Source organism: Homarus americanus, unplaced genomic scaffold, assembly GCF_018991925.1.
Source record: "Homarus americanus isolate GMGI-L3 unplaced genomic scaffold, GMGI_Hamer_2.0 scaffold37032, whole genome shotgun sequence".
Lineage (NCBI taxonomy): Eukaryota > Metazoa > Arthropoda > Malacostraca > Decapoda > Nephropidae > Homarus > Homarus americanus.
Genome location: NW_024731852.1, coordinates 6,376,590 through 6,402,309, shown reverse-complemented (window position 1 = coordinate 6,402,309; position 25,720 = coordinate 6,376,590). Strand labels below are relative to the sequence as shown.

The window sequence follows — 25,720 nt, the reverse complement described above, 5'->3', positions numbered from 1 at the left end:
TCGTTAGATCAATAACAACAGTACAAGCCATCAATAATGCAAGTTATAAAAAAATAATGAATAAAAGAGTAAGAAAGAATTGACTATCTTAGTTAGTATAAGTTTATACAGTATTAGAATAGAATTAAAAAATTATCCTACATGTCTACTGGGCAATGGAACTTAAAAAATGAAAATAAATCTAATAGTGGCCAGTTCATTGTAAAATTTCAAGTTTTTCAATTTGTATTATTTTAGCTACCAATCCATTTATGGAAATTTAATTTAAAAAATACGGAGAACTGACAGTACTTACAAGTGCAATCTACACATTGTGATATAACTACAGAGATGCCAAAGTTGCAATTAGATATGAAATGATACAAAAGAACTAAGTCTCTAACACCTGGTTACACTTCTTGATACTAATTACATTACATTCATGAAATGGAGGATAAATTATCAAGAGGAAGTACTGTATTTACAATAATATTTATTAAGTTACAATTCTACAAATATATATATGCATTAAATTATCAATAATTGTAACTTAATATACACATTTACATATGATAGGATCTCCTGAGATCATTTAATGTGTGCTTTTTTGAAGGCATAAACATTTGGTCAATTGCTCAAATACAGTCCGTAGTTAACTTACAAAATTAAAATCGGCCCAATTTTACTTTTTTTTACTCCATTTAAATTACCAAAATAACCATGAAATACCAATGCCATTCCTGTTCGGACACTTCTCTCATCAAAATATATCCAGGAGAAAAAGCTATATACAAAGGTCTTCACAAAATATCTTCCAAGATGGTTCATGCCCTAGTTTGGCTTGAAAAAATTAAAAAATTTTAAAACCTGTAAAATATCTTCATTGTTCATATCATCTCTGTTTAAACACTAAACAATGTAAATGCTTCAAATTTATAATTGTACAGTTGCAGAAATATTTTCTATCCTCTCACTGAATTCATTTACTACAGCAAGGACAACTATTTGTTTCATATTAAGACTTAATTGGCACCCATTGGGTTTAGTCCTGGCTCTCCTTTCTTAGCTATTCCAGACAGGAGCTTCTTCACTTCAGCAATTGCACGTCCAGGATTGAGTCCCTGTTAAGAGAAAGACAAATAATATTTGTACTACATTACTGGTATCTCAAGCTGGCTTTGTCTTAAAAAAACATCGAAGTCATAGAAATGCTTCCTCTTAAAGGTGGTTGTATGCAAAACATTCCATAACTGTTACTGTATTCTATAGTTTACTTTTACTGGTGGTTCTTTGTAAGCTTTTAGTTTACAGGAATGCATTCATGACTAAAAGGTTTCAGACCATAGGAACTTTTCGATCATGTTTTACAGTACAGGGTATAATTTAAGACAATCACATATTCCAGTATATAAAACACTAAATAAACCTAAAATTAAGAGCATAACTACAGTATGGTGGGAATGCATTTAAAGGTATGGGACCATTTATCTGACTTCCTGGCATCCAGACCACTCCAAAAACTGGTTATGTTTCCGAATGAATTATTTAAAACGAGCACTACCGGGTAAATAATTCCAGGACTGAGCTGGGAAAATTTCTACCATTCCCCACTTGTGAACTACTGTATATGTTATATAAGTTATTTTTCAACTTGCAATTTTGGGTGACATCTCACCTCCCTTAGACAAACAATCTCCCATTATGTTTAGACTGCAGGAACCAGTAAAAATATTTACAGCTAGTGAAAAAGTGTACTATAAACTTTTATTCACATCTGTTCTAATAGTGATAAGAGGTGAATTTGGTACCATAATGATCTTGAATAAATTGGAGTTCTGAGATAGGGTATTCTGGCTAACATGGAGACTACTGTACCTCATAAAAACATTCAAAATCTTGAAAAGTATTGAAAATGTGAACACAGTCCCCCTTTTTTTTGTCGGACACTATCAACACAAAGGGACAACTTTTTTTTTTTTTTTTTTTACAAAAATAGCCAATTTGAGATACGTACTCCTATCAATAATTAGCCGATGATGTGGATGATAATTTTCATATAATTTGTAAAAAAATTCTATTAGTACAGTTACATTAATTTATTCACAAATAGCTATATAATTTTCTTACAACACCATGTATTCTACAGTAACATGGACTGTATCGTACGTCTGGAAGTGCTGTTTGTGGCTTGTATATTGTTACACGTAATTAAACTATAAAAGTTGTCGAAAAATCATTACAATACTCTAATCCAGCTTAGAAATAAAGAAAATACAGGTATGAAATAATACAGGTAAAAAATAATAAAAATGAAGAGTGTGGAGTCAGTAGGCTATAACTGCGTGACCGCGCTCCCTCCCTATGTGACGTCATGGCATACATGCAACCCCCCCCCCTTCCTGTCACTTCGCTGGTTAAATGTGTATGGCGAGGTGGGGGTTACACAGTACCCAACTAATTCCTGTCTGGGTTATTTACTCTCAAAATAAAAAGCACTGTACATAAAAAATGCACTAAATGTAGGCTCCCTGAACAGTACAGTACAACACTCTTATTGATGTACTGTAATGATATTTTTTCACATGACTAGCATACCTCTTCTGCCTCTGTAGATGAAAATGTGAATTAAGGTGGAGATAATGCTTGATTTAATACTAGATCAATGCTTACACAGATGAGGTCCACCAGTCCTTGACTCAATACAGAACAAATTAAACAATTAAATCTGAATAAGCTAATCAGTGGTATAAAAAATTTCAACCATATAAAGAAAGGAACATCATGTGCAATGCTTGCTATATGAAACAATCCAAATACAGTATCATCAAAATTATCGTCTTACTTTAAACAACTATTAATACTGACCTTGGGACAGGTCTTCGTACAGTTCATGATGGTATGACAGCGGTAAACGGAGAAGGGGTCACGTAGTCTTTTCAGTCGGTCTTCTGATTTGTCATCACGGGAATCAATTATCCAGCGGTAAGCCTGCATAAGGACAGCGGGTCCCAAGTACTTGTCTCCATTCCACCAGTAAGAGGGACAAGATGTAGAGCAACAGGCACAGAGGATGCACTCATACAGACCATCCTAAGGAGAGGAAAAAAAAAGCAAACATTATACAATAATCCCTTTTACTAAACCAAAAAAGGGTGAAAACCTCAGTCTCTGCACAACACAATTCAATTTAAAAATGAATTAATGGTCAGTAACAAAAGGTTAAACAGCGATTAAGCCATTACTCACTAGTTTCTTACGATCATCAACAGACTGTAAGTACTGCTTGTCACCAGGTTTGAGGCCATCATCTCGTTGCAACCATGGTTGGATGGAACGATATTGCTCATAAAAGTTATTCATGTCAGGGACCAGATCCTTAATCACATACATATGAGGTAAAGGATAGACCTTTGTCACTTTGTTCAGGTTTGTGTCAATCTTGCTGAAAACAAAAAATTATATCATGACAAGTAGTAAAAATGCAATAAATTTTATCTCATTTCTTAAGTATAGCTTTTCATTTTAAGTAAACTAATATCTGCAGAATCTCAAGTCTTGGATGACTTAAGAAAGATTCACATTAATAAAAATGATGATATGCTGAAAGTCATGTTAATATAATGTACTATACAGTATATACAGTATGCCCTCCCTTCAAATGCAGAATTTCCAGGTCAGACTGAACATGGAGGTGAAGAGCACACATCCACTCTGCAGCTTCTGAGGTAGAACTGACTGGTGAGCCAACTGGCAAAGTAGATGTTACACCATTAACCCTTAAAGTCTGGGCCAAAAAAGACGCAATTAAAAAAAAAAAAAAACTTCACTATATAAACTGCATTTATTGTTACTTGTAATGAAACTATAAAAGTTGTCAAAAAATCATTACTGTAATAAAGTACTCTAATGTGGCTTAGAAATATGTAAAATATAATTTAAAACTATAAAATAAGAAAAATGAAGAGCAAATGTGGGAAGTGAGTGTGCGTTGAGGTGGTGGGTTACTGGGCTATAACTGTGGGACTGTGGTCCCTCCCGACCACACGTCTTCGGGTCAGCTGGTTGACTGCCTGAACTGTGTCCGTCACCCAGAGGAGGGTTTGAGAGTGGAAGGAGCTATTTTATGTACATAAAATATGTGCTATTGTATTTTATGATATGCCATGTATGGATTTTATAGTTAATTGTAGCAATAAATATGGCAGCTATAAATTACACTGAACAGAAGTCGAAGGTGCATTCCTCACGATAGTTGGCGGGTAACTGACCACGAGGCACGATTCTCGAAACAAAGATTACACGTGAGTTGCGTTGCCAATTAAACAAATATCCAATACAAAGTATTACATCTTGACTGGATATTCAAAATACGCAGCGAAAATTAAGAACGTTGAGGAACGTCACCCGGGGTCGTCGAAGTGAATGTTGAGGAATGTAATCCAGGCTTTAAGGGTTAAATAGTTGCCACACTTTGTGATAAGTCTAATGTCAATATATTTTAACCCCTTGATGTCACTTTTAATAATTTATTTGAATAATGCCAGACAATTTTATTCAGCAAACACACTCCTCGTACCCAACAGCATGTTGAAAAACAAAACACATCCCATGATGAACATTCTAGGCACCTTACAGACATTAACTTATGATGCCCACAGAGGAAGATTGGAAAAGTAGATTTATAATTCCCAGTCCATAGAGACAGCTGCAGTGATCCAATAAAGGGTAAGTAGACATTGAGTCTCCACAGTAATCTCTGGGATCGAATGTTGTTGTTTGAGCATCGAGTCTGTTGTCGTACAGTATGGGGAGCTGTGATAGATACATCCATATGAGTCGGCAAACTTATATGCTTTGGCCCACTTGCAGTCATAGCAGGTATCATCCTCTCACTTCTTCTGAAGGAAAATGACAACTCTGTGCTTGTTGTGATGCATGGATGATATGCGGTTTTTAGCCTAGAGAACATTACACTAAGGCTTTACTTGAGAAGATGGCTGCTCATGTTGAGACATGATGAAGTCAAATGCAAGAAGAGTATTACAAAAGAGTGGAGAAATAATGACACTAAGATGATGTATGGCAGTGGCTCCCAAACTGTGGCCTGCAGACTGGTGCTGGTCCGTTTGATTTTTTACCCCTTGTTTTGTCACTATAGTATTTTTTTACAGAGGATAATGTTAAACTTTGTGATCATTAATAAATATACTGTGCTCAATTAATTGGTATTATATTTAATCTGTGGCAACTGTTAGCCGACTCCTAGGAGCCATTGGTTTGGCAGATGACGATGAAGTCTTTAATCAGTTTGTGAAGTAGAATGTCTTGGGTTTCTCTCTGCTTTATTTCAGTTTATTAATATTTTTAAACTGTAATCTTTTATGATGGTGCATGTAAAGCTATTCCATACCAGTCTCCAGTGCCTACTTGGAAAAATCTATTTTTTTTTCAATATAACAAATTAGGTCAAAAGTTGCCTCACATTTGTGGGTCACAGCTCCCCCATGCCTGTACCAGTCTTTTGTTAAGTGATGACCTATATAAAATATTGAGGCTCACATTGGTGCATGTAAGTGGTAATGGTGCAAGGCCAAAACGTGTGCGTAGCATAATAGCACTACTGATACACAAACCAACTGCCACTTTACTTGCTACACCTCAGTCTTGGGGATGTAAACAGGTACAGTATTCTTGCAATGACCATAAATGCTTTTGTTTCTTGCCGAGGATCACCACTTGGAAATCCAGACCCACCTTCCCCCCAAACTAATCAAGTTTAAGGGAGGTTCCCTGAATTTCACAATGTCATAATATCATTACTCCACACTGCACCTTTTGATTTTTTACTGTATTATACTTATCCAACACTTAATTGCATCAACTTTTCACTCTTACTATGGCTAAAACTATTTTTTTTCCACTTTCAGTAGAGACCTTTGGTAATCTGCCTGTTTTTCCACATTCCTGATATAGCAACCTGGTAATCCACAATGTGCAACGCTAAATGTTGAAAGCTTGGTAAGACAGCATAGAATTACACAAATAAAACAATATACAGTAATAAAATGTTGCCAGAACCCCAAATTAGGTAAAACCAAATTTTCTGAGAATTATAATTTAACTTTAATCCAAATACTGTACAAGGTAAAAATTTATTTTTCAGAACTGGACACCTTGATTCTCTTACCTGATGCATGCCAGAGTATTGACTCCACCAATGTTCATGGAGCATGACCCACAGATACCTTCTCGGCATGACCTTCTGAAGGTCAGGGAAGGATCAATTTCATTCTTGACTTTCAGTAAAGCATCAAGAACCATAGGACCACACCTGAAAATTAAAGAATACAGTCAGAAGTTATATTAAAAGAATAAATATGAACTGAAATATTCTATGTACTGTACAGTGTAATGTTCCACACTACTGTACAAGCTGGGAGAGGCACTCACGTATTCAGGTCCACCTCATATGTTTGCATATGGGGTTTGTCTCCCTGCTTCTCAGGATCCCAGCGATAGACAGAAAATTTCTTTAACCTCTTCTCTGGCACTTGTTGTGGTTCAGCAGCAGCTGCTGTGCTCTGGGAGCGCACCTGTCATAAGAACAATAACATGAAGGATACCATATACTGTTATTATTCAAATATTTACTTTATAATATTACCATTGTATGAATGATACAATGGAAGAAATGTATGAATATACACAATGTTGTATTAAATTTTCAACATGAAGACAGGCAGGTGCCAGGGTTGGCTGACTGGTCAGCTGTTTGCCTATGTAAACAAAGCACTATTAATTTAATATGACTCGATAACTCATCTGGGGTTGAGTGTGGGATTATTTTTATGATAATGTTTATTAACCGAACATCAAATAAACCTAAATAATACGGGAATTATGGTGAAATTGCACACTGTCGTTATAAAGAGGTCAAAAGTATCGGGGGAGGCTGTTGTAGCACTTTGAGAGGAGAGGGAGAAAAATTTTCCATTCCAGCCATTTTACACTTTTCTAAGTTTATAGTTTATATTACATTTGCTCGGCTGCGAATTTGGAATATTTCACCGAAAAACTTAAAGAGGTAGTAAAGAGGTATTGTACCTGTGAATTTAAGGACGTGAATTTTAATTTCAAGAATTACTGGGACCCCTGTATTGTATTTTGTAATTTTAATCTTCTAAAATCAAAACATTAATCCTTTCTAAAAGTTTGAACAAGAAACCAACATGGCAAACACGGAGAAACTTGTCGCCCTTGACTCCAGGATGTAAATACTCATAAATGTTACATAAAGCAAATATTATTTCTTTTTCACTTTTTGTCATTTTCATGAGGTAAGAAAGCCTCAGCTAATAGTCCACAAACACACGCAAATGAGCCTAAACCGTGTGCCATTGTTTGCTAAATAATTACCCAGTGGGTGAATACGATAACCAGATTAGGTTAGGTTCTTTTAGTTATGTTTCCTCTGCTTCAAAGCTCTGGTGAGATCGAAAGTGATGTGGCAGGAGGGATCATAACTCAATAATTATGCATTTCCCCAAACTTACATTATCACCACTGCATGCAACATGAAAAACTTCATTTAAACAATTGTTTTCCATGCATCAATCATTTGCTAGTGTTTGCAGAGTAATTACCTTTTCCTGAGCAGAAATTTCCTCGATTAGGTGTTAAGGGTGCAGTTATCAATCATTGCCTATTTTATGGTAATGTCTGAGAACAGCACTATCATCAAAAGGTGTTTGATTTAATTATTTTTTCCACATATTCTTATCATTATATTGTAGTAAGTATTTTAAAAGAGGCAACATTTATTAGAAGCTAATAGAATGTGACCTAACCAACCAAAGAAACCGACCTAACCTAACTTCCTATCCAGGGGGGCAGGGCCCCCCTATTATATTAATCAGAAAGTACTATTTTGATACCTGGTACCAATGAAAACAACTTTGTTGAAGTGTCATGGCGTAATTTTAATTTTTTTTGGGACGTGAGAGTACGTTTGGATTGAGCAGGTCAGTTGTAAACAAACTTGGCAGATGTACTGACTCAGCAGATTTTCAGAGGAGTATTTACAGTAAATAATTATTTTTTTTCACGTACAAAGCACGTAGACATCATTTTAGTCGTATGATCGGTTTATGACCATGAGTTACCCTGCAATTTCCCTCCTCCTTTATGCCCTGCTCACTATAAGTGATCTAAGATCGTAGATAAATGAAAAAAATAAATAAAATACTTTAAATAAATAAGAACGGTAAAATTATAATTTTGTAACCTAACCTAAATTCGCTGCAGGACCGAAACAATAATACCATATGAACATCTGTGGAACAAATGAACAAAATCAAACAACTTCTGGTGGTAGTGCTGTTCTCAGACATTACCTAAATATATTGTCGAATGTAAGCAAAGGAGCCAGGATTTTACTCCCGTTATAAAAAGATTGACTTTCCTTTTAATTGGTTTTTCGTCAGGAAGCTGATTAACCCAGACCACTGTTGTTAGTGTAACTCATTATACAATTTATCAGTCAAGATACCATTAAAAATAGCTAATAACCAAGGCAATCCTCTCACTTCTCAAGGCCATTAATAAAAATACTCCTCAGTCATTGTGGTATTTTTACAAAATGGGTGTTCTCTTTCTTACTATACAGTAGCAAATCCCTATAGTTACTACTGGTACTTGATATTATGTTTTAATATTACTTATGTTGCGTCAGTCCCACAAACAGCTGATCGCAAACTCACCTCTCACCAACACTAAATACGACGTTTCTTTGCTTCTGTTCCTAATAAACTATTATTGATAAATGCACTGCTATCATACAAAAGGTACTCACAGCAAGTACGCGGCAAACATTGCCGAAAGTGCCCGAAGAAAGCACTTTGGCACCCACAACACTAGCCATGTTTACGAGAGGTTGGCCTGGAGTGATGAGCGAGTCAAGCGAGAGGTGATACAGGCGCAGCCGGTTATATAAACCTCAAATAATTATGTAACTTGTTGAATACATCCCCTCATTATATAAAAAGGAATATGAGTAAAAAATCTATAAAATTACAAAATACATTTCTAAAAAGAGTTTCGTACCATAAATCTTAATATAGTTGAAGTCAAACCAAGGTTAGGTACAGTTGTGTAAATTGTTAAAACAATTTCAAATTATGAAACTTGTTGATAGAAGACGATCGATATTTATGCAGTAAAAATCGTCTTTAAATTTCGAATTGATTCAGCATTTACATAAACATTAGTTGATTCAACCAAAGATAGCTCAAGAAAGCTGTTATGATGTTGAATAATTATCAATTGTAAAAATTTGAATAATTAGGATATATAATGTATGCGTATGGATTCTTTCCTCTATCCTGACCCCTACAGGTGCATAGTTTTAAGTTGTTGATGGCTTGTGTGTTTACTATCCAAGAATACGCGCGTAGACTATACTGTATAGTTGCTGAAACCCAGTATTGGCAGTGAACAGTGACATCACCCACATGTCTTTTTGTATGAAGTATGAACCTCTGTCCTGCGTGGCAGTGAGAAGTGACACCACTCTCAGTGTCAAGACCTGACTGAATTACTCAGAATAGGCAAACTGTACTCCAAACTTTTTGTCAACAAATTTGTTAAACTAAAAAACAGTATTGTTTTACATCAACACAAATGTCCGCAGGGATATATCAGCTAAATCTGTCATTCTATTCAATTTCAATTCAATTTCAATTATTTATTCCTTGATAGAGGAAGCGGGATCCTAGTGCTGTCACTAGGTACCCCTGTACAATGACACCAGAAGCATCTGGCAAGTGTGACAAGTATATACAGTATAAATATTATAAAGGGGCTTACTAAAGCCTAAGGAAGGAAGGATATTCCTTTAACACATAATCAATGTTATTTACATAATATCTGGCCAGTATGGGGAGGATCATCGTGTCTCCTTCAGGGGGTCGTGGAGTGGTGGTCCAGCAGGCGTCACGGAAGCGTTGTGTGTGGGGACATCTTAGGGGGTAGTGGATAAGGGTGCTGCTGTCGGGTCTTCTGCATAATGCACGAGAGCGTTGCTCAGGGGATGCGGGGATACCAATCTCCCAAGCAAAGTCATACCCAATGATGATACGGGCAGCAATCACGTCCCCTTTCCGCGACCCTTTCCCATAGACGTACGAGAGGTCAGGAAGTTTACGGAGGACGTCGTACCAGGTGGGCGGGGAGTCCAGGGGGACGGCTGCTTCCCGAGCTTCTCTCTGTTTGCGGCGAATTTGGGTCCTAAGCTGTAAAAGTGTTCGAGGAACAACGTAGTCAGGTGTGGCCTTGTTGCAGCCAGTCTTGGCAAGGCCATCTGCTGCCTCATTCCCCAAGATACCGACATGACTGGGTATCCATAGGAATGTCACAGGACGGCCTGCATCCTGAAGTGTGGATGTTAACCTTCGTAATGTCATTTTATGTTGTTTTATCCTCTTCGCCACTGATCGGCTCGTTAGCCGCTTGGGCGATCGGTCACGTCTCTGATTACTTTTCCTTTTCATTTATCTTCTTCACCAAAAGATCGGCTCGCAAGCCGCCCGGGCGATCGGTCACGTCTCTGTCACGCACTGTTGGCAAATACTGGGCATGCACTGGCTCCTGAATGTACTTGAACCCACTCCTGTGTTGGTCAAGTCTTGTCTTGAAAGAGCTCACACTCGGTGCCGTCACAACACTCTCTGGTAGATTGTTCCAAGAGTTTACAACCCTCACTCCGAAAAAGTTTGTTCTCACAGATTTCTGGACTTGCGGCTTCTTCAATCTTGAGCTGTGACCCCTTGTGGGGCGAGCGTCCGCCAGCTCCAAGTAAGGACACTCGACTGAGTAGTGCCCCCTGAGATGCTTATACACCTCAACTAGATCCCCCCTTGCCCGTCTGTAGTATAAGCTAGGCAAGTTCAGGCACTCCAATCTCTCAGGGTTGCTGAGGTGCCGAAGTGCAGGCACCAGTCTGGTGGCCCTCCTTTGAACATTTTCAACCAACTGACAGTCCCTAGCATATCTCGGGGACCAGACGGGGTGACAGTACTCCAGATGGGGAAGCACTTCACTTCACTTCACTCGCAATGGCCCGAGAACTTCAGCTCATTGTCAACATACACACCTAGGTCCTTCTCACATTCAGTCTCAACTAATGCAGTTCCTTCATCCCGTTGGGACATGATACGCCTCCTTACCGTTGGTACGCCCCAGGTGCATCATCTTACACTTCGTGATATTGAATCTCAGCAGCCATTTCTTCGACCATTCCTGGAGCCCACAGAGGTCCTTCTGCAGCTCTTCAAAGTCCGCTTGGTTCTTAATTTCCCGAAATAACTTGGCGTCATCGACAAACATTTGTATGGAGGAGTGTACAACGTCAGGCATGTCATTTATGAAACAAACAAAAAACAGCGGGCCCAATACACTGCCCTGTGGTGCCCCACTTGTGACAGGTACGAATGACGATTTCGCGCCATTAATCACCACACACTGCTTGCGGTCATGTAGAAAGTCTTCTATCCACGCTAGGACATTTCCCCGAATTCCGTACCCTTCCAGTTTGATTTTCAGCCTTTCATGGGGTACACTGTCAAAAGCCTTGGGAAAATCCAGGGAAATATTGTCGATATTACCACCCCGTTCCAGAATATGGGTCCAAATATCCAATACCTTGTTAAGCAGGAGCGCCCCGGCATAAAACCGTGTTGGCAATCCTTTACAAGGTTGTTTCGTATTAGATGTTCCATTGCGGCATCTCTGATAATACTCTCAAGTACTTTGCATATTATGCTGGTCAGGCTCACCGGTGTTTTCTTCACTACCAGTCATGATTTTAAAATAAGTTTTCAAAATATGTACACAGTGAACTTCAGTTCACTGTATGTCGACAATGAACTTAAGTTCTCGGGCTATTGTGCGAAGGTGAATCAGGCAACGAAACAGCTGAGAAAAAATGGCACACCCCTCCTCAAGAGTTACAGCTGATTGGCTGTTGCAAACCTGTCCGATTTTGTCCTGAGTAATGATGTATTTCTAAATGAGTTTAATCATAATCGTTGGGATGACCGTTTCTGACGAGGTCCAGAAAACTGTGAGGGCAAACTTTTTCGGAGTGAGAGTTGTGAACTCTTGGAACGGTATGGGATGATTGGGTCAAGCCTTATGAGTCTGGGGCGTGCTCTGAAGGTCGCCCCACACACACACACACACACACACACACACTTGATCACGGGTCGTACAGTAAATCCTTAAAGGTCATGACGAATGAAGTAAAAAATAAAAAGTAAGGTTAGAGCACAAAATATAAGAGGAGGTTAATATTAAGGCAAGTTTGAACCAAGACGTGAGTTTCGACAGGAGGAGAAAGTGGTGTGGGGTGATGTGACACTCGATGTGGAGGCTCAGTTCAGTCCCTTCTGAGCACGCTAACGGTGAGCACTCCTCTTACCCTCCCTGCACGCATACACTCGAGGCTCTATTCACATTGTATTCCTAGTTTGTTTACTGTGTGAACGGGAGAAGTGGTGTAATTTGTGTGATTCGTGTAGTAGATACTATGGTGTTTAAATTCTCAAAGGTTACGCTGGAAGCGCTTGTGAAAGGGACAGTGTTAGTTATCTGATAACCCAGTAAGTTAATTTCCCACATGGCTCGGTGTCAATGTGACCAAAATTCACAGAAGGCAGAGGGAAGGCGGTAAACGTGTGTTAACGAGGACTTAAGCAGTGCTCCCGGGTCGGAGGGCAAAGGCGACCCTTACCACTCCTGGCTAACACGCCCCCTGGCCTCCCCCCCCCCTCCACACACGTCCACGGGAGGTGAGGGAGGGAGGCGTTGCCGCCACGGTCACGATTTCCAAGTGAAATTTATCTCTTTAAAAAGGAAATAGAAAATACAGTGACGCTAGTTGCAAACAAAATTTCTTGAACATATTCGTAAGGCAGATATGAGTGTCTGTGCGTTAACGCAAATGTTGAACATTTTCCCCAAGTGAAACCTTATCGATTTAAGATGGAAATGTCAAGTATCTTCACTATTACGCCGCTATGAGTTAGCTTTACTAATATCTGCAGGCACATTCACAACTACTACACTGTGCTGTGTTGGCTAGTGAGTGTAATACAAGACTTGGTTGTCATCCGCAACAATAGAATCGGTGCAAGATAAACTTTTACCTAATACAGATAAATTTATATCTTTGTCAGGAGTAAGTACAGGTAAGTTATATGACTGGACGACTTGAGAAAAGAGAAACTTGTGGGCTTAGGCTACCTGCAAGAGATGAAAGTTGCCATTCCAGCAGAGCTACACCCCTGCCTGCCTAGCACTAAACATACAACTAGGATGACAATCAGTATTAACAAGGACACCCATCTACATCACCAAAAATTCTGTATTTCTTGGCTGTTACTTTGTTTACTGTTTGTGATTATACTCTTGGCCAAAGCGATTTTTTTAACTCTAAATGTCTATGTTCAGATGTATGGTGCGTATTTTGGGTTAAAAGATGTATTAAGCTCAGTGTAGTTAATTTGCTTTTCTATTTTCATCTTATTTTATGAAAATATAAGAATTGAGAATAATCGTCCGATTAATCCTTAAAGCGTAACTGACGTTTTTGCCATATAGGAATACATATGTTTTTATTTCTATATATTGAACAAAATTCGTCTTTCCAGGGGTCTCTTCCCATGCACCTCCAACCTCACCTCGGTACCCTGCTGGTGCTGGGGCCTCTAATATCACGCATTTAAGTCAAACCTTCCTTTTTTGTTCACCGACTGACTGCATGGTCGCTGTCTAAGTTTGTTCCTTATATCTTAATTTATTATTAAAGTCGCGTCTCAGTTGATGTCCACCATTCTTGCTGTTAATATGAACGTTTAGAGCGGAGGACTGTGGTCGCCAACCCTCAGTTATGACACTACTCCGATTGATTGATACCAAACATCAATATTGTTGCTCAATATAGCAGAACCGGCAACGTCACCTCACCTGAATTCTTAGTCATTGTTGTGCAACTTGTCCTTGTACTTTCCTAATATAGTGCATCACATCACAACCCCTACTCTATTCCTCTCGAATATCTTCCAGCCTGTCTCATGATAGACCAAGACACACCGGTATGAATTTTTCTTCATATATAAAGAAAAAACAGCCCGGTAAATGAAAGTATTCACACAAGGATGACCGGTTGTATTATACATGACCATTTTTTCTTCCCATTATTCTTGACGTTATCAGAACGCCATCTCACGGTTTTGCGAACGTCAATACTGTACATAAGTGTAACCAGATGATAAGGAAAACGCTCCAGCGCACTGGATTTTGGCGTAATTTTGACAGATTTTTATTTTCAACAGAATTTACAGTAAATCTGTCCGAGGCCATGAGTCTGTTATCTCGCCTCCTCTCAATAAGCGGAGCTGATGTCTCAACACGTGAGATAAATATCTAACGGATGATAAGTGAACACAAGTATGATATATATATATATATATATATATATATATATATATATATATATATATATATATATATATATATATATAATAATAATAATAATAATAACAGGACAAAGTCTAACAATAACAAAAGAGCAGAAGAACAACGGAATCAGAGTCTGAGCGGTAGGTGGTGGGGAAGGGGGCGTGGAAAAGGTCGGGGAGAGAGACCACGTGTACCGGATGTTGATTTCGTTGTTGACACACTCATGGGGAAACTTATAACAGAAACATGGGACTAGTACCCCACCCTCCCCTTTTGAGTAAAAATGAATGTCTTAGTGTGCAAGAATATCATTAGAAAGATCTGAAAACAGTGTTTGGAGTTCGGAAAATTGAAGAGGTCCTGGATATCCTGACATTAAGCGAAAAAAAAGTTGGGGACATGTAAGGGGCTTCAAGCCAAGGGGATTTGAGGAGGTTAGATGCAAAAGAGGGTGTAACGTTGCTGGTGATTGATGAAGTGTAGGGACGTAAGTTAGAAAATAAAGGGATCAGCTCCAGAATATTGTGGATCACTGAAAATGGATATAAGAGTTGGGTTAATATTGAGTGCATAAAGGAATGAAATATGGAGCAAGAGAGGAAATTGTTTTGAAAGATCTGAATAACTACACAAGAACCTTTCATTCCGACAGATTGTCATAGTAACGGGAGATTTAAACGCGTGACAAGGACGTGAGTGGTAATTAATAAATGTGAGAGAGGATGAATAAGAACTACACTACATGGTTTACAGAGGTAGGAATGGATAAGCATAGATGATAACAAAGGCAGTGAAGGACATAACGGGTTCTCAGATCGTGCTGGTGGGTGGATATAAAAAGCTAGGTAGGTAAAGACAAGAGTGATGTGAACCAGCTGAGAGAATTTATATTTTGCAATGTCCGACCAGAATATAATGCTAGTAAGAATAATAGTAAACAGAATGATCAAGGCTAAAGTGAATGAGGAAATTATATTATAAAAGTTGTCGAGCTGAGGAAAGTGAATGTTATTTTAAAAGCCGTCTAGTTGAAGAAAGTGAATGAGAATGAAAATTTTAAAGGAAAATGATTAAAAGACAAGAAACAGATGAAAGTTGGAGAGAAAAACTGACACAAAGTTTTAAAGAGGTCAAGGAGGTGTAGTGGAATGAAGGGGATAGGATGAGAGAGTCGAAAGAACAAATGGAAATAATTTTAAAATGAAAGCGAGGTCAGGTTAGGTTAGGTTACGAAGCGAGGGAAGAAGAATGTTTAAAAAAAGTTAGTGAATGTAAAAACGAGAAGGGTGGAGTTGACTTATCCTGTGTGGTAATGAGAAGGAGGAAAAGTGCAAAGAGGATAAACAAAATAGGAATAAAAGAAATAAGAGAATAAAGAAGCATAGAAAATGTTAAGGGATCAAGTGAGTATATGGAATCACCTTAATGATGTCAAGGGTGGAAGGAGAGAGTAAGGGAACGGGTGGGGGAGAGTAGAGGTGAAAAATGGCAAAGGTAAGAGAAAGTATCAGAGGGAAGGCAGTGTGTGTGTGTGTGTGTGTGTGTGGAGTCATAAATGAATGCACTGTGATCCATATAATGTACAGTATACGAGTATGTTTTATGAGAAGAAGAGGTTCATGGGTTTACAAAGAGAGGATAATTAAATATATAAAAACAAATAACACAAGGAGAAGGTAGAGAACAATGCGGGATTTTTTTTTATTTCATTTCATTTATTTTTTAGACAAACAGGAAAACGTTGAAGCAGGTGTCAAGGGTGTTTTGTGTCGGAGATGAGGAAACTGGTCCCTAGTAAAAGTGAGAAGACAACTAGTGTGTTTACTGTCACTTTGCTTGTTCAGTTTTTATGGCTGGGGTAGTAGGAGAGATAAAAACAATATTGATGGAGAACAAATTGATTGATGGTTATGTGACGTAAACACCTGGATTTAGAAGACAGTGGAGAAGGAGAAAGTTAATAGTGAATGTAAGTTAAGTGACGTAAATAAGGGAAATATGGTGATTAATTATCAACGCTAGTGTGAAAGGAAACACAGAAGGTATCGAGTAAGATGCTTCAGGGAGTGGATGTGTCACCGACTGGAAGAACACTTACGTACAAAATTAAATCAAGAGTAGCCGAGGTTTAGTATGTAAGACGCACACTGAGAGAACTGCTTTAAAAGGCCCTGGAAGGGATAAACAGGGGAATAGCTTAACCAACAATTCTGCACGGATGTGATGTGAGTTATTTACATCGCCTCTAACTTCTTCCTTTATAAAGAGGAAAACAATAAGCGTTGAAGCGACGGTACTGTTGTGGTGGAGAGTAAAAGCTGGGATGAAGACGATGCAAAAAAATATGAAAGTGGAAGTGAAAGGAGTTGGTCAGGGGTCGATCACTGTTTACTAACATGGTCTGGGCAACACTGGGAGAATGAGGGACGACAAGTTTAAAAGAGCGTTTAATTCAGGAGTGGATGATAAGAGAAGTGAGCTGCAGAAGGATCTCTGTGAGCTCCAAGAATGGTCGAAGAAATGGCTGCTGAGATTCATGTCACGAAGTGTAAGAGGATGCACCTGGGGCGTACCAACGGTAAGGAGGCGTATCATATGTCCCAACTGGATGAAGAAACTGAATGTGAAAAGGACCTAGGTGTGTATGTTGACAATGAGCTGAAGTTCTCGGGCCATTGCTAGAAGAAGGTAAATCAAGCAAATAAAATATTGGGTAGCGCTAGGATGTTTAATAATAATGAGATAAAATAAATTGGGGGCGTCGAATCCTCACGTCATCCGGATTATTCTTCCTGCATTAAAAGTGTGAAGTATTGTGCAACTGGACTTTAATCGAGCGTCAACATTTTTTAGGGGAATTCGTTTAACATCACAATTGTTTTACTGGGTACAGGCTGACACCCGACCTTTATACTGTGGTGTCCAACAGGACTTTGCAGGGCGAGTGAATACTGAAAGAAAAATGTTGAAAAGGTGAAGGTTATTTCAGAGAGATTACTGGAGTAAATAATTGACCTTCCCATGCAAATACAGAACTTTATTATTATTATTTTCTCTATCTAGTATATTGATGTAAACACTATACTGTATGACACTAAAAAGAGGTAATTGCCGATTAGCATTAACGTCAATATTTTTTTGTGGTTTGCTTTTTGAGACTTCTGACTGACCATAAGAGATCACGTATAATCATATTGCATATAAATTAATAAATTCATGCATATCCTAACTTAACCTGTATTAAATATGCAGTAATCCAGTAATTTAGCCACCCGGTTGCTAGACATCTACTGTACAGTACTCACTAATCATCGGGCAACTTCTTAACTATGTATTAATTTATTTTACATAAGCCATATCATCAATACTGTATTTGTTGTTCTCTTTCCAGACAACACCATGTTTCCAGGAGGGATGCTGAGACTGAGGTGGGTGATGCTTCTTCCCTGCCTCCTACTGGTCTCTGTTCCCTTCAGCGCCACTTTCAGGTACGACAAAACCCCGACTACTGTCACCTGACCCTCAGATTCTCGATGACTAATGCTTGGTTCACTTCCGCCATAACAAAATAAAAATCGTGACTTACATGATGTCGAAAGTGCAAGAAATTTCTACTATAAAATAATTTTGCTTTATCTCATAATTAAAGGTAAAACACCGATGTACAGTACAAACCTTTCAATGTAATCTTGGTATTACAAACATAGACTATCTAACATAAACCATACTTTTTGGGGGGGGAATTACTGTGTTGTGTGGTAATGGGGATATAAATATTGTGTGGTATATGATAATGATACGTAGTACTGGGCGTGACTTCCTCCTCCAGCTAAGCATTTTGACCAAACCAGGGTAGCGAGTCCGTGGGGGTGGCGGTGCGTGAACGAGACGTGTGTGAAGGAGGAGAATGACGGCCTCCAGACCCTGCCTCACCTTAGTACCTGCAAACTTACCTGTGCCCGGGACGGCGTCTTGTGGCCACGACCTACAGGCATCTTGCAACTCGGGGACCAGGTCAGTACTTGGTGGAGGCGAGGTTGAAGTGTGTGTTTGGTGGCGAGGGTTCTTGATGGAGGAATGGTTGTTAGTGGGGTTGTTGGTGATGGCAGTTGTGGTCAATGTTTTTGGGAGTTCGGGCACGTCACCTGTTCGCATTATTGAACAAACACTTTTCAATGTCTGTAATCTTAATGCGAGTATATTCAGTGTGAATTAATATTTTCTATTGCAATGTAAAACACAACCATCCCCAAGGGACTTCAATAATTTACTTCCCTACACGTAAAGATACGGGATGATGGGTCAGTTATATTAGGTATTTCAACCATGTCCGAGTCTATACACTCCCCCCCATTTTTTTTCCTAGTCTATTTATTTTTGTCAATATTTGTTCTAACGGGTCTTGACTAAATCTCTATATACCCTTAGACGGTACACTTCCTGCTGGAGTCGCTGACGCTGCAAGGAGTGACAGCTCCTAACGACGAGATTAAGCAGCTGATCAAGAAGGCTTTTCATATCTTTAAAGACCACGTGGCTAAGAACCTACCAGAAGAAGGAGGCCGACCTCTTCTCATGGGACCATTTAGAAAGAAGGTACTGGCTGAATGATTTTTGAAACAAAATAAAAAATTATAAATAACAAATTTCAAAGATAAATAAATCAATAAAAATTAAAGTAGACAAAATACAAATTGCAGATAACTGTGTTCTATACTAATGAAATGACACGTTTTTGCGAAACCTTTAGTTAAAATAAAAGAATGATTAAACGTGTATGAAATAATTATTTTATGATTATTTCGCCAGTAACCTAACACTTATGTCAATCCTTGATGACACTGAAGTGGTTAGCTTTATGTGGGTTAAATTCGATACACATCTATGATATAAACAAAATACGAAGGAAATTCTTCGTTTGTAAACACACATCGCCCACATAGTGATCCCACTGGGAGTCCCATATAACATATAAAGCTATATAATTAATTGTGACAAGCAAGTGAGAGATTCTTGGTTGAATTAACTTATTTCACTTACTGTGCAAAAATATGACCTAACTGGACACACCAACGACAGACGAGGATTCATCGGGTGATGGTGGAGGTGACGGTGACTGAGAGAGCCACCAGACTCTCCCTGGAAACCTCCGAGGCTTACACCCTAGGCGTCACCACCCTTGGCCCTCACACCAACGCCACTATCCTGGCCTCTAACTTCTTCGGCGCTCGCCACGCCCTCGAGACCCTCTCTCAGCTGATCGAGTACGACGAAGCCACAGGCGCCCTCCAAGTGGGTACCAAGACTCCAGTTCTAAAAAATTCATGTCATCGTTTTTTCCAGTGTACTGTTACCGAATATAAAGGGCAGTAGATGCATTATAAGTTCAGTGCAATTTCAAAGAAATTTTGGCCGCCATCCCTGTATTGTAGTTTAAGTAAGTCGGCGAGATATATTCTTATGGCTCCAAGTAGAAGGCTTTTGAACCCGGCCCTGCATGGTACAGGTAGACTTCTCATTGTCGGTAAGATACGTTCATAAGTAGTGTCCGCTAAGCAATTTATCTGTCATAAGAGGTGATTATAACATAATATGGTGCCTATATACAGGTATATATGTATTGTGACTTTTTATATACGTTTTAATAAAGTAGGAAGCTGAAAAAACTCAAGTACAGATTTTGAATTTTATGTAATCTGCATTCATAGTAATTACCTCTTCTTTATGACAGTTGATCTTATTATGTGTAAACAGATATTGTCGACGGCGGCCATCAGCGACTCCCCTGTGTTCAAGTACCGCGGGATACTACTAGACACGTCCCGCAACTTCTTCCCGGTGAAAGCTATCGAGAGGACACTAGACACCATGGCAGCCAACAAACTCAACACATTCCACTGGCACATCACCGACACCCAGACCTTCCCTCTCTACCTGGAGAGTCTACCCAACATGGCCTACTACGGCGCCTACTCCTCCCGTAAGGTGTACTACCCAGCCGACATCAGGCACCTGGTAGAGTACGGTCGGGTGCGGGGCGTCCGTGTGCTGCCGGAGTTTGACGCTCCAGCTCATGTTGGCAACGGGTGGCAGTGGACCAAGAAATATGGACTAGGTGAACTAGTCCTCTGTCTCGACAAGGTTCTTAACTTAATATTGTTAGCATCGTATTCAGCAAGCTTACACTTACCTGACAAAACTCACGCTACCAAGTTCAGTACTAGAAAAACATAGTAATGATACAGCCAACACACGAGAACAGCCCGATCAGCTAGGAAACTGACCAGGGACAAACAGTATAAGATATAATATGGATGAGCCTTACTGAGAACATACACCTATCTTCTCCCTCTTCATGCTAAGCTAATGCACTTAACATTAGATATGGTAGCGAATGCTTATTCCTCGTACGTAAAAATCTTAAGAGGACATGTAGTGTTTGCAACAACCTGGACAAAGATAAATTACTAATTATAAAGTAGAAAATTTTCCCGCCGCCGTCGAGTATCTCATAACTGGTGTGTCTTTACAGCAACCATGGAAACTGTACTGCTGGGGACGACCTTGTGGCCAGCTCAATATCGTCAACAACAACACATACTTAGTCTTGGGGCAGATCTACAAGGAAATGGTCGACCTCTTCAGTCCTCTCGACATGTTCCACTTCGGAGGAGACGAAGTAAGTCACATCAAACTCAAACCTAACGCTTCTTGCCAGCATCGCTTCCTACCATTGCCAACTTGCCGCGATGCTTGCAGAATGGTGTATGCTATCATGCATTAAATTATCACACTCAAGGTAAAATTGTCACATTCGACTGGGAAATATGTTCTGTCTAACTATTTAACTACTTTTCAGTACTCAAGGGGTCAGATTGTCTCTCAATTTTTTGCTCAATAATATCCAATTGTTATCAATTTGATACAGACCTCACTTGATATTTCAAGGGTCGCTGGTTAGCGCCCCGGGCACCTCCCCAGTGTTTGGTAACTTGTTCCGCTCATCCACTACTCTGTTTCCAAACCAGTGTTTACCTCTCTCACGCTTAAATCTAAATTTGTCTGATTTAAAACCATCGCTACGAGTTAGCTCCTAATTAGATAGTTTAAGTACCTGTGTTATATCAGTTTGTTTAACCCTGACTACCATTTATACACCTCGATGCTGCTTTTGTGTTGCGACGTGTTGTTTGTCTTGAGTAAAGAACTGTCTTTTCCTGTAGTTTGCTGCACCCTTTTTTAGGATGCTTGAACTTTGTTTTAATTGTTAGACACTCTTAATAGTAATACCTTCCTTTGGGAACGTGACGCACTGTACATTATTACACCCTATGTTTTCTGCCTCATATCACTCCCATTTCTGTTCACCGCCTTGATAGATACTTCTCCCCAGGTTAAAATCAACTGCTGGAACACGACAGAGGAGTTCGTGGCCTACATGGAGGAGAATGGCCTTTCGCGAGACCTCCAAACCTTCCATGATATGTGGGCTGACTTCCAGAGAAAAGCGTTAAAGCTTCTGACTTCGGCCAACGGGGGTAAGAACATCCCAGGCATCGTGTGGACTTCTTCCCTTACAGATGAAAATATTCTCAAGTACCTGGACCCTCAGCAATACATCATCCAAGTCTGGACCACAGCTGATGACCCGACGATCGGTAACCTCCTGAATAAAGGCTACCGAATCATATTAAGCAACTACGACTCCCTTTATTTGGATTGTGGAAATGCGGACACGTATCGCAGTGGTGAGAGCTGGTGTGGCCCGTATAATCCCTGGCAAACAGTGTATGACAACAGTCCTGATAAAATAGCGACACACTTTACGGGATCGCCGCAGAGGAACCTTGTCCTAGGAGCCGAGGCACCTCTTTGGAGTGAGTCAGTCGACGTAGGATCTCTAGATGCGAAGGTAAGAATACGATTACTACTACTAATAATAATAGTAATTATAATATTAATAATTATATATATATTCAGTAAAATCGTCATTCAGGTTTACAAATGGTTTCATATCAAGAATAAATCTCACCATCTTGTTTAAAGTAATTTGGAGCTTGATTTTAGATTTTGTGTTAAGGCAGGTGAGTTATTTTGGAACAAATTAAAGAAATAGTTAGGTGATATTAAATACATAAGAGTTAAAGTTTCATTGCAGGTACGGTATGCGTTCACTCCAATATCTATTTCAGCTGTGGCCTCGCGGGTCGGCACTGGCTGAGCGCCTGTGGACCAATCCTCTTACAAACTGGGAATCCGCAGAGATCCGCCTAATCCACCATCGCCAGCGAATGGTCACGAGAGGCGTCAGGGCCGATCGAATCCAACCCCAATGGTGCCACCAGAACGAGGGTCTATGTTATTTAAAATAGGCAACAGTGATGCCGTTAAAACGAAGATCTGTTACGTGTAAATAGTGTGCACTGATGCTACCAGAAGGGTCCTTATTCTTTTACCAGATAGAAAATATCTCTTAAAGAGGATTAACGAGTTCGCCAATAGCAATTACCATCAGTTTTACATGACAGTATTTATGGGTGACCTAGGTTACTAAAGCAGGGGCCCTCAGCGTTTCTAACAGCTTAAGGCACCAAATTATAAAACTTCTTTACGTCTTGGTTCCAATGATTCAATTCTCATCTTAAGGACTTGGTGACAGAGTGCGGTAATCCATCAGACACTGAAAACTAGGAACCTCTGGAGTTAACTGTGTAATTTATTTGTTCTGATCTAATTGCCTACAGTGCAAGGTCATAACTTTGTGTACCATAGATTCTGTATCTTCAGTGTCAGCTAGGTGCTGGGTATATGTGAATGGGGTGTGGGAGTAGTGAATATAGCTCTCCTATCTTGAGGGTTGCTGGGCGGCGTCCAGGACACCCCTAAGTTCACCTGTGTAAGAGTAGGTACCTGAGTGTAGTACTGGCCATGCTGCCTTCTTGTGTACTGAAAGATTGAATATACACTGTACTGTAAACTCACTGCCCTCACGGGATCCACTTTCAGTTTTCATATAATGAGAATTTACTCTGATGCTATCAGCTCTCTGACTAAAAATTATTTGCTCCACTTATACAATTACTAAGATTGGCTGACTTTGTCTTAAATACTGTATGCACTATCTAGTTAATTTGCTTTTAAGCCTATATTGATTACACACACACACACACACACACTATAATATATATATATATATATATATATATATATATATATATATATATATATATATATATATATATATATATATATATATATATATATATATATATATATATATATATATATATATATATATATCCACCACATTAAACATTAAAACACAACTATATTTTTTTCAGTCATTATAATAGTCATTATAATATACTGTCATTGTTTTGTTGTCAGTCTGATTTACCTGTTTGTGTTTCTGTGTTTATTTGTATTTGGCAGTTTACAATTATTGCCTTTGCAGTTAAGGTCATGTATGGAAGTCTAGTAATATTAGTATGATGGAGACTGGCCTTGTCACAAGGTCAGGAAAGCACTTTATGGAAACCACACGAAGATTTACTGTTTGTGCCAAAGTGTTCCATGCATCAACATGGAAAGTTTTTCTTGGTTTTACACCTACGGTTCTTTCTTTTTTATTGAGCTAGTATATTTGTTCAATCAAGTCAAAATATCCTTATGGTGTGTGTAAGACTGCCGCCCGCAATTGCGCTTTGGAATTTCCCTATAAGATTCCCTGTAAAACTCGTCATTACCACCATAAGGATTACTATTTTTGTTACTATGACCTCAAGATTTATGCTATGCAACATTATCAATAGAATAGCAGATATCATTAACCCATTTCAAACTTCAGTGCCAACATTAGATGATAAATAGACGATATTAAGTTTAATAAAATTAAGTTACTCGTTGTTAAAATCATTTCCTTGGTCACTAGCAATTAACTCTAATTTTCCGATAAAAAAGACAATAGATATTTAGCGACATTAATTATGTACCACGATTATTGTTACAGTTCTTAACAAACGAATTACCTACACCACATTGTATACTTTGAAATAAAAAATCTAAAAGCAGTGGTCATTAAAAGTCAATGTGCCATAATATTAACTTCTTGTAATTTTAACTTATTTGCTGTACAAGACAAGCGTTTGCGTGACTGCATAATTTAGTCTCAACTTATCTATATGGCTTAGGCCCAAGCCTAATGGGTCAAACGTCTAATGTGTTCCAGTCATTATAACCCCCACACTTAAGTCTCCACTCCTAGTAAGGTTGGAGTACATGTACTGTATATTATAAGCACAAATGACCTGCAGCCATATTATTTGATATGCCTTTGCAATTTTCCTACTAGCTGTAGTGTATATTGCTATATCGCGAAAATCCTGTAAATTTTATTGCCATGAAGAGATGCAACTTCATTTGCCTACTTTACAAAATCAATAAAAAGGTGATTAAAATGTGTAATTTTAATGTTTATCCTTCATATAACTACGCTGAATAAGCTTACAGTGCTTATTTATGGTTATTGTAATGTAGCGTAAAGCAGTATTAAAAATAAAACATTGAGGTAAATGGAAGCATTAGGTGAAAATAGATGTAAACTTGTACCTTAATCACTTAACAATCCCAATCATACCTTTGTGACTTGATATGTACTTGCTGATATAACGCCCACAGGTCAGTGAGGTTATTTCACCTGCAAAATAGTTATTTATATAGCTGCTATAATTGCTCTTACTCGGGCGTCATCTGCAGGGTATCTTAACAGGCTGGTATCCATTGGTGGATGGCTTTAACAGGTGTAAATTCAACTGAACTGACATGAGCAGTTAGGGTCAGGTAGGCACGTGTTTACTGCCCAGCCAGAGAAGTCACAACCAAAGTCTAATTATACCAAGTAAACCAACTTCGAGTCGAAAAATCGTTCTTTACAGTGCATGACGTCATCTGGCCGACGGCCGGGGGTCCGTAGTCCAGGGTGGTACCTCAGTTAGCAGCTGGCTGTAGTGGTGTAAAGTCCTATGGCAATGCCTGATAAATGCTCTGTATCTGGATGCATATCAAATTACAGACTACATGATAAAAGTTTGATATTTTCATCGATTTCCAAAGGATGAAAAACAGAGAAAAGAGTGGATTTTATTGTGCATGCAGTTAATATATAGAGTGCAACAGGAAGAAGGCCAATACCTGAGATCCGTTGGCAGGTTTAAATTTAAATTCC

The 25,720-nt window shown here is 38.9% G+C and overlaps 2 protein-coding genes across 3 annotated transcripts; one reads left to right on the top strand and one right to left on the bottom strand.

Moving 5' to 3' along the window:
* Positions 1-452: 452 nt before the first annotated feature.
* Positions 453-8,950, bottom strand: LOC121867982 (succinate dehydrogenase [ubiquinone] iron-sulfur subunit, mitochondrial-like). The gene is made up of 6 exons (XM_042368161.1): positions 8,831-8,950; positions 6,430-6,572; positions 6,167-6,310; positions 3,226-3,421; positions 2,845-3,069; positions 453-1,100 (listed from the first exon to the last, which is right to left on the bottom strand). Exons 1-6 carry the CDS (start codon positions 8,897-8,899, stop codon positions 1,002-1,004), a joined length of 876 nt encoding a protein of 291 aa, XP_042224095.1. The 5' UTR covers positions 8,900-8,950; the 3' UTR covers positions 453-1,001.
* A 3,399-nt stretch (positions 8,951-12,349) lies between these two features.
* Positions 12,350-23,681, top strand: LOC121867981 (chitooligosaccharidolytic beta-N-acetylglucosaminidase-like). 2 transcript variants are annotated; one of them, XM_042368159.1, is made up of 9 exons: positions 12,350-12,437; positions 17,888-17,984; positions 18,348-18,510; positions 18,925-19,092; positions 19,576-19,788; positions 20,251-20,637; positions 21,029-21,175; positions 21,890-22,408; positions 22,689-23,681. In XM_042368159.1, the coding sequence occupies exons 1-9, from the start codon at positions 12,398-12,400 to the stop codon at positions 22,866-22,868; spliced, it is 1,914 nt and encodes a 637-aa protein (XP_042224093.1). In that variant the 5' UTR covers positions 12,350-12,397; the 3' UTR covers positions 22,869-23,681. The 2 variants fall into 2 exon arrangements, with proteins under 2 accessions (XP_042224093.1, XP_042224094.1); XM_042368160.1 differs by lacking the exon at positions 12,350-12,437 and adding an exon at positions 12,468-13,223.
* The last annotated feature ends 2,039 nt before the right edge of the window (positions 23,682-25,720 follow it).

Excerpts from the sequence above, each read along its gene's own strand:
- LOC121867981 (XM_042368159.1), top strand. The coding sequence starts at position 12,398 with ATGTGGAGGCTCAGTTCAGTCCCTTCTGAGCACGCTAACG. Across the intron at positions 17,985-18,347 it reads CCCTTCAGCGCCACTTTCAG|GGTAGCGAGTCCGTGGGGGT; the intron begins GTACGACAAAAC and ends TGACCAAACCAG. Across the intron at positions 19,093-19,575 it reads TGGGACCATTTAGAAAGAAG|ACGAGGATTCATCGGGTGAT; the intron begins GTACTGGCTGAA and ends CACCAACGACAG.
- LOC121867982 (XM_042368161.1), bottom strand. The coding sequence starts at position 8,899 with ATGGCTAGTGTTGTGGGTGCCAAAGTGCTTTCTTCGGGCACTTTCGGC. Across the intron at positions 6,573-8,830 it reads ATGTTTGCCGCGTACTTGCT|GTGCGCTCCCAGAGCACAGC; the intron begins GTGAGTACCTTT and ends TTCTTATGACAG. Across the intron at positions 3,070-3,225 it reads TTGATGATCGTAAGAAACTA|GATGGTCTGTATGAGTGCAT; the intron begins GTGAGTAATGGC and ends TCCTCTCCTTAG.